Source organism: Coloeus monedula (assembly GCF_965178545.1).
Source record: "Coloeus monedula genome assembly, chromosome: 6".
NCBI lineage: Eukaryota > Metazoa > Chordata > Aves > Passeriformes > Corvidae > Coloeus > Coloeus monedula.
The window spans coordinates 7031152-7040487 of NC_138786.1; the positions used below are offsets into that span (position 1 = coordinate 7031152).

Sequence of the window (9336 nt, forward strand, 5' to 3'; positions counted from 1 at the left end):
GGCACCCCCGGGATAGCACAGGGCATTCCCGGGATAGCACAGGGCATTCCCGGGATACACAGGGCACCCCCGGGACAGCACAGGGCATTCCCGGGACAGCACAGGGCATTCCCGGGATACACAGGGCACCCCCGGGACAGCACAGGGCATTCCCGGGATAGCACAGGGCACCTCCGGGACAGCACAGGGCATTCCCGGGATAGCACAGGGCATTCCCGGGATACCCCCGGGTCTGGCCCCGGCCCCAGATCAGTGCCGCACTCCCTCTGCCGCCCCGGCGCCGCACTGCAGCACGGCGGAGCCTGCAGCGGGCCGCAGCCCTCCGCTCACTAGCCGCCGCCAGGAGCGTTCGCTCGGCCCCAGCCCCGGCCCCGGCCCCGGCCCCGGCCCCGGCCCCTCCACCCGCGCCGGGAAGCGCCGGGAAGCACCGGGAAGCACCGGGAAGCACCGGGAAGCACCGGGGCCCGCCGGACACCGCGGGCCGTGGTCCCCCCTCCGCGCCGCCAGGTGTCGCCGTCTCAGTTTCCTCGGCCGGAAGCGCCGCCCCGCGGGTCTGTGGTGAGCGGTGCTTGATGGCGGCAGCGGGGAGGGACAGAGCCCACGGACAGGGACCGGCACGGCGGGACAGAGCCCACGGACAGGGACCGGCACGGCGGGACAGACACCGCGGGGAGGTACCGGCACGGCGGGAGAGAGCCCGAGGGGAGGTGGCGGGGCCGCCCTGAGGGCGCGCGTCCGGCAGCGGAAGGGCCAGGCCTTTCTTTCCCTGTGGCAGGTTTAGGCCGGCGCTGCCCGTGTGAGGCACTTTCCTCCTTCCCTTGTGCCCCCCCAGCCCCGTGCCGTGTGGGCGGCAGGCGCGCTCCGCTCTGTGCTGCCCCTCATCGAGCTCTGGCCTGTGGCGTTTGTTACGGTGAGCACTGATTAACCATTGCACAGGTGCACATACAAACCTTGTTTTTTGGGGTTTCAAGCGCTTTCCTGTTTCCACCAAGGAGAATTCACAGGAGAAGCAGCCGCGTGCTCCTCCCAAGGGGAGAAGAGAAGAAACGCGCTGAAGCTTCCGCCAAGAATTCCTGCGAATTAGGTGGATGAGATCCCTAAGTTATGTCGGCAGTTCTATCATTTGAACAAACCGAGGTGACAGACCTGTTGTGTTCTCCCGCAGTTTAATATAGGGAACATTACATAGCATAGTCAGCTGTCAAAACAGATACCTGATAGGGATAGCATGATATTAACTATTTGGGTTTGTTTTTTTTTCCTTAGAAGACAAACTGGGTTTCTCAATAAGAACGTATTCCAAGAGTTCTGACTTACAGTCCATGTGCAAATTTTGAAAATTCAGGCCATCTCTTGTATATTGACCTAGTGTGTTTCAGCCACACACACAAACCCCACCTTCTGCAGCAGGAATCAGTCAAAAATGCACATTAGTGCTTGAAGCAGGCTTGGTTCAGAGCCTGTAACAGCCTTCTTTGAGTAAAGTTATTTGATATTGCCTAAATTGCTGTTAAAATGTTAACTCAGCTGCAGTGAACTTTGATCTTTCACAGTTCTGGTTACCTTGGTTTGAAACACAAACTTTGTGCAGCTAATAAAAAAAGATTAATTGTCATTAGAGCTGGTTGACTAAGATGGTGAAGTTTGATAGGTGGTCTTTCAAAAAACTTAAAAAAATCATTCAAAGTCAGTACTGCAGTAGAAGCATGTAAATAGGCAAAGGCACTGGGACTTCTGTGTAGTGAAACTTACCACAGTCACTGCTCGGCAGCCACTGGAAATAAGAATTTTTTCAATTTCATTTAAATCTACCCTTTACCTCTTATGTGTATTGTTCAGTGCAGATGTGAAAAGCTCAAAACTTCAGGCGTTAACTTGGACTACAGAAATGTGAGTGAAGAAGAGTTCAGATGGCCTAGCAACTTAGGAGTGGACTAGGTATAGCCCTAAAAACACAGGATTTAGGTTTTGACCTGAAAAATTGGTGTTAAGCATTAGAATACTGAAGTCTTTGTACTTTCAGATCACTTGCAAAAAAAACAGAACCGGGTTTGCATTGTTTTCAGAATGAAACACTCTTTTCTCACAGGTTTATAACATTGTATGTGTAGTTCCTCTACATTTGGGACTCTTTGTGCCTGTGTTTTTTCTTGCTTTAATTTAAATGTGGAAGTTGCAGCATTCCTAACAGTGGGCTGAGAAAACTTGTTTAAAAATGTTCGTTCAGTTATAATCAGTTGTGTCTCAAATCAGATATAGGATTATACTTTCAGACAAGTTTACTGGCCCAAGTGGAACCTCACAGATCATTTATATTTGCATCAGTTAAATCACTAGGAAATATCATGTCTTATGCAAGACCTTTCAATTACTGTGCATACAGTTTAATATATGGAAAAATGTAATTGCTTCAGATACAAACATCTGCTTCAGAAAAACTGAAGTATTGCAGTCAAGAGCATTTCTGCAGCAAAAATACTCCAAGCAGTGGCTTTCTAAATAATTCTAAAAATCCTATTGACTTACTATTCTCTTTTAAGCTCTTGCACGGTTGTGTTCATATTTTTGTATATTGGCTAAACTTACTCATTTCATGTTGTTAGATTTTTATGATGTTATTTGATTTTATTTTATTGAGAGTAGAATCCCAGACACTTTTGCACTGGACAACTGGTAGATTCTTCTATTGATTAAAAGGCCATATTACCCTGTTCAGTGGTTAGAACTAATAAATGTGTGTTGTGGTTAGAACTAATAAATGTGTGTTGTGGTTTAACCCCAGCTGGCAACTAAGCACCACACAGCCATTCGCTCACCCTGCTCACTGAGGGGAGGATCAGAAGGATTAAAGTGAGAAAGTTGTGGGCTGAGATAAAAATTAATATGATAATATAATAATGAGCTTAATAATTAAAAGACATTTCTAAAAATATTGTAAGAAAAATGAAAAGAAAACCAAAAGAGAGCAGAAAGTAAAAGCCAAGAAAAAACCAAGCAGTCCAAATGAAGACAGTTGCTCACCACCAACTCACCACTGCTCAGCCATTCCCAGCAACCCCTGCCCACCAGCCTCCACTGTACTGCCGAGCATGAGGCCACATGCTCAGGAATATCCTTTGGGTCACTTGGGGTCAGCTGTCCTGGCTCCTTCCCTTCCCAACTCCTTGTGCACCCGCAGCCCCACTCTGTCAGGGTGAGAGGCAGAAAAGGCTGTGATGCTGTGTAAGCCCTGCGAAAACACCAGCGTGTTATCAGCATTGTTTTGGTCACAAATCCAAAACACAGCCCCGTACATACAGCTATTGTGAAGAATTTAACTCCATCCCAGACACAACCAGTGCACTGCTTTTTCAGTTTTCTGGGTTTTGCCTTTGCAGAATAGGATGTAGGTGAACATAAGCATCCCAGTTAGGCTACACTCACTGTAATTAAGGTAGCCTAACTGGGCTAATCTTGGGGGATTTGAGAGCAAGGGATTCCTTTCTTTTGGTAGAAGTTTGTTTTTTATATTTTATGTTGCAGTGGAAAATAGGGCAAGATGGGCTCAGGCTCTGGTGTGTTAGGGCCATCATTGGACTAGCAACAAACTTTGGCCAGGGTATGAGACCAGTCTGCAGTGGCTCACTTGGTATTTAGTAATTTAATTTGGTAATTGAATTAGTGTATAACTGTACAATAACTACCCAGTAGAGGGCACATGCACACAAACTGCACACACAGGCCACGTGACCACAAAACTGCACACATCTGGAACCACCAATCTTGGTGCATAGCCCAGACTGGTTCTTGGAAGGCTCAGATTGATCCAGGGTGTTGACCTGCACCTGATATACACAGGAAGAACATACAGGAAAGTACTGCTGGATGCGAATTGCTGACTGACATCAGCCAGTCTGTGCAGCCGACCTTGTGCAGCTTTTTTTCCCCTTTGGAAACAGGATGGGTGAATTGTTTAGCCATCAGCAGTCCCTTTCTGTGGGCATTCTCGGTCTTGACTAACAGGGATTGTCCCAAGAGATGGGGTCCCCAGGAAAACCAATGACCACAGCAGGCTGCTGTGTGAACAATTCATCCACCTCATACCTTGCTCCCAGATTGCTCTTGAGAAGGCAGTGCTACTAAACATTTTGAATAGATACTTATTTTAGCAAAAAGAAAAAAAAAAACCTCTGAAAGAAATAGAAGATGTATGTTTTAATTCCAGAATAAATTTAGTATCTTTTTAGTTTTATCTAGACCAGAAGGCTATAATTTCTTTACATGTTTTTTAAACTACTTAAATGCAGTATGTCTGGCTTATGGATAAAAGTTTGCATGGTGAATCTGATTGATTTTAATGCTTTCTCTAGGGTGATCTTCACAGAAGCTCATAAAGGCTTCAAAGAATTCATTATAGGCAAGATAAATGAAATAAGTTGTTCTGATAAAGTAAAATGGATCCTTGTTCAGTTGGAGTTCAGCTTCAAGCTACCAATGAATGCCACAAGACCTATTACACCCGTCACACTGGCTTCAAGACTAAAGAAGATATATCTTCATCTGACCTCCTGCTACTTCAGCTTAGGACTGGAGTAACCCTGTCAGAGAACAACACAATCTGCTTCCAGCATGCAAAAATTTACATCGAAAGATTTGAAGACTTACAAAAATCCTGTTGTGATCCCTTCAACATACACAGAAAACTATCAAAGAAAAACTTGCGAGCAATTGACTTAGATGATGCAACTTTTCTAAGTGCCAAGTTTGGAAGACAGTTTGTACCTGGTTGGAAGCTTTGTCCCAAATGTATGCAGATAATAAATGGAAGTGTGGATGTGGAACCTGAAGAGCGACAGAGAAGAAAACTGGACCCAGATGTATGTATATGGATCTGTTTTCCCATTCCCTCTACATTCTGCAAGCTATTAGAGTTCATATAACTACTACATAAAGAAATTAACTTTTTCTTTCATAGAAATAAGAAAGGATGTAGTCTTTTAGATGTGCAGGAGTTTACTGTATTAAAACCTTTATTTGGAGGGCCTTAAAAATCTTCTTCTCTAATTAAATATTTTGGCCTTTAAGTTTTGAGAAATTGTGTCTACTAGGGTGACTGACAACTCATAAATTCATGTAAATACCAGATTGCTGCTAGTATTTTAAGCTGTTATTCAAGCCTTGCAAACAACAAACTCCTGTCCTTGAAAGTGAACACTGCAAAAGTTGCTTCTAAAGATGTCTCTTCAATTAAAAAAAAAAAAAAACCACGGAAAAAAAGTGTTTTCTCTTGCAGTTCATTACAAAATGAACCTGCACTGAGGTGAATTAAGTGTCCTTTTGTTGTGGTGTCTGGGCTGTGAAGGCCGTGGCATTTGGTCAAGGGCAGTGATGAACTGGTGTGGGAGGATAGTTATCCAAGTGCTGAGCTTGGAATATGGCTGGTACCTTGCTCAGTGCATTGTTCAGGCTGTGCACAGGGAATCTGTAGCGTGGGCAACCAAACCAGCAAGAGCCTGTGTGTGTGCACCCTGAGCAAAGAGCAGTTGCAGTCTAGGAGCTGTTCCCCAACTGTATTTTTCAATTACATGTCAGTATGATTAGGAGGCTGATAGGAGAGTAATTTGAAAGCATTGATTAAAACTGCTACTATAAAGCTTATGCTGCTGAATTCAGAGACAGGTATATGTCTCTGGCATAAAGATTTTAAGACTTAAATTGTGTCTCCTGGGAAATCATAGAATCATAGGTCAAGAATTCATCTAGGTTATTACAATATCCTTGACTGGACATTTTCTTAAGATTAAGATTTGTATTTATAATTAAGTGACATTTTCTCTTTCTTCAGGGGCGTACAGCTAAGGCTTTGAAGTCTCTCCAGTTTGCTAATCCAGGACGACAGACTGAATTCACTCCAGAGACCAGTAAAAGGGAGAAAAGAAGGCTGCAAACAAAAATTGCAGCGTTTAATTCAGACAGGTAATTTGTTAATTGTATTTATACTAACTGCCATTTGAAAATAAAATATCCTTGATGGTCAGCCTATAACATTATCTGTGTGGATGTTTGTGTGTGTATGGATTGGGTTCTTGATTTTAGGGATGTCGAAGACCACTGTCTTTCCTGAGATAAATAGAAGATAAAGTGTTTGCTTGCAGTCCATATTTCAGGCAAACACAGAAAGGTGTTTGTGAGGCACAACAGTACTACACAGACCATAGATGTAGCTATTAATACATGCATAAGCTAAAATTCTGATAATAAGCTGAATTTGAATATAGTAAGATCAAGTAGGCTACACTTAAAATATTGGAGTTAACTGTCTTTCAGTAAACTCAATAGTTACACTTGGTAAAAAAAGTGTGCAAATTAGGACCTTACCTTCCTTTTGAAAAATAAAGTTAATGTCCAAGTTGGACAATACTAGATAACAAGTTACAACCTTCTAATGTGACTGGTTAAATAAAAAAAAAAGAGCATTTTCTATTTGTCAAAATATGCAAGGAATATCGCATTAATGTGTTGCCCCTGCTCTCCACCTAAGTGTAACTGTACCAGACAGAAACAGATACTAGATGTGCTGCTCACCAACTACACATCCTTTCCTCTCCCTCCGTTTCTTCTGCTTAATTTGGGCACAGAGTGGAGAGACAATTAGGACTGAGAAATGTTGTCAAATACAGTAAGGTATGTATATCTTTGAAATTAACAGTGTTAAAGTGAACACCTGAAGAAAGCAAACTTCCCTCCACAAATACTAGCAACTTGGCATCAAAGTGGATTTTAACATGGAAAATAACTGTTGGTTTTCATTGTACAGGCAAGTTCTGCCAGCCAAGAGTAAAGTGTACGATAGCCAGGGCCTGCTGCTCTACAGCGGGATGGACCTGTGTGACTGCCTGGACGAAGATTGCCTGGGCTGTTTCTATGCCTGCCCCAAGTGTGGCTCCAACAAGTGCGGCACAGAATGTCGCTGTGACCGCAAGTGGCTCTACGAGCAGATCGAGATAGAGGGAGGAGAGATCATTAGAAATAAGCATGTTGGGTAGTGTAGGTGTGCATTATTTAATCCTGACTCTGTGGCCCATGCTTTGATTAAACACCGCACATTCAGCATTTAGTAGTTGAATGGAAGCCCTTGGAATTTGTGATGATCCACGTGATGAATGTACTCACTTTCACAATCATTTTCAGTATGGACATAATCATGCTGCTGTCTTTTCACACTTGAGTCTGCATTGTACTCAGGCTTCTTAGTCATCCCAGTAAGATCTCACTGGGCAGTCTTTGTATTAAAGTGCAGGGTGCTAAATTCTAATGTGATCTGTCCTGAGCCGCTCACTACTGCTTCATACATTGTTTTATAGAATGTACCATCTGCATGTATCCCCCATTTCTCCTTCTCTAGTTCAGGATCTCATGGATTTTTACCTGTTTTATGTGAAACACTGAAAGTTCTCAATGAATTTACATGCAGTATTAATAAGGCTCTCTCTAGTATTAATAGTGAATGCTGTATCATCTGTAGAGTATTGAAGCTGCATCTGGTAAATCCAGTCCTGTTCATTTAAAAAGGAGTCAAAAAAAGAGCATTTAGGTGTTCAGATCTCGTCCCAGTTACTGGGATTGGAAATCAAGTTATCCTTATGAATTCAAGCCTCACTCTTAAAATACTGAAATTAAACTGTCAAGGCATTGTGTTAAAGTATAATTTATTACTTTGTTTCTGTAGAACAAAATTAAAATCATTTTGCTCTGTTATCAGTCTGTAATTGGTCTGAACCAGTACTTCGACAACCCTCTCCCTGTTTTTTTCTCTTTTTACTGATTTTAAAGGTTTATACGCCGCTGAAATGAACTTGAGCGTCTGTTTCCAAACCAAGGTTATCTAGGCTGTTAACCAAAAAATCACTGCTTAATTGAAAGTATCTTTGGTTGATACATTATCTGTCCTCAGAATACTAAACTTTTCAATATAACAAGGTGTACTGAAAAGATTTTATAAATGAAATATTGGTAACATTTTTATTCTTTGTATTTTTGTTGTGTTTTGTATAAATTTCCTATTCTTTGATAACTTGGAAAATCTGCATGTGTGTTGGGTCACATTTTTTCCATAATACTGTTAGCTTCTTGCAGACATACTTGGTAAAATTGTATAGCTATTTGTTCAGCAGATTTTTTTCTTTTCTGGCGAGTGTCATGAACGTTGCATTGCCAAAACCCGAAGTTATGCTTTGAGTTGTGCTGACATCTGCTGGTCCTGCTGGAGTAAGCACTGAGATACTACATTTTTATTAAATCTGCTATAAAAATAATCAGACTCCTTTTTTTTTTGGTCAGAGCATTGGCTCTTCTGCAAGTGGGTATCTCTCATTGGCCTTGGGTTCCAGCCATATTTATCACAAGAACCATGAGGTGAGTCTTGGGCAGAGCCACAGAGTCTTTGCAGCTTTCCAGGCAGCAGTGCCACAGCTGAGTAACAGCCATGGCTTGCTTCCCTTCCATGCCAGTGGCATCTGACACAGCAGTGAATCTTGTGCACTTGATCCATGTTTGGATCTGTTTCATCTCTTAAGCAATCTTTTGAATTAAATGAAAATATAAAAACGTAACTTTCAGGAGAGTGAGAGGGGAAAAGCTGGTTGAGGTTGAATCATGTCATTTACATGTGCTTATTATTTTTTTTAATTAGACCAGAGTCAGCAATACCCATTGTTAATGAACTTAACAGGCTTCCACGTGTGTGATGAGTGTAAGTGACCGCTTCTGGTCTGCAGCCAGATTTTGGATTCAATAACTACTGAATGCCTAGAGCATCCTGTTATTAGAACTGTACTTCTCCATCTCCAGTAAGTCTCTGCAAAGTTAGTACATTCAGCCTCTCATTTTACAGATGCACTAGCAGGTGATTACTTTCCCAGATAAAACACTTGTTTCCTAACAAAATGTGCAGGACTGCTGTTTGACTAAAAACCTGCATCAAGTAGTGGGTACTGTTCCTAAGGAGACTTGGGGTTTGGGTTTTTTTCTGGTAAAAAAATGACTTCTTGGTGTTCACTGTTCACATATCATCCTAACATATTTAGGACATTTCTGTTTCACTGCATTTCCTTAACATGCCTAGGCTGTAGTGTGTTACTAAGTTCAATAGCATGTATTTATACAGTTCCACATGCCCCACAACCATTTTCCTCTTAAAAGACATTGTTACAAGTCAGACTTTACCATCTTGTTAGATTTAAAATGCTTATAGCATGAATTTTTCTTTTTTCTATTTTGACAAACACCACACAAGCTATTTTGTCATCATCTAAAGTGAGTGCATATGACTCCCAGCAGCACAGGTACTTCCCCATC

General features: G+C 42.3%; 1 protein-coding gene across 3 annotated transcripts; it reads left to right on the plus strand.

The window, feature by feature from the left end:
- The first annotated feature begins 546 nt into the window (after positions 1–546).
- Positions 547–8294, plus strand: ARL14EP (ARF like GTPase 14 effector protein). 3 transcript variants are annotated; one of them, XM_082284137.1, is made up of 4 exons: positions 547–674; positions 4350–4856; positions 5825–5955; positions 6797–8294. In XM_082284137.1, the coding sequence occupies exons 2-4, from the start codon at positions 4434–4436 to the stop codon at positions 7023–7025; spliced, it is 783 nt and encodes a 260-aa protein (XP_082140263.1). In that variant the 5' UTR covers positions 547–674; positions 4350–4433; the 3' UTR covers positions 7026–8294. The 3 variants fall into 3 exon arrangements, with proteins under 3 accessions (XP_082140263.1, XP_082140262.1, XP_082140264.1); XM_082284136.1 differs by having other exon boundaries at positions 558–910; XM_082284138.1 differs by having other exon boundaries at positions 558–707.
- The last annotated feature ends 1042 nt before the right edge of the window (positions 8295–9336 follow it).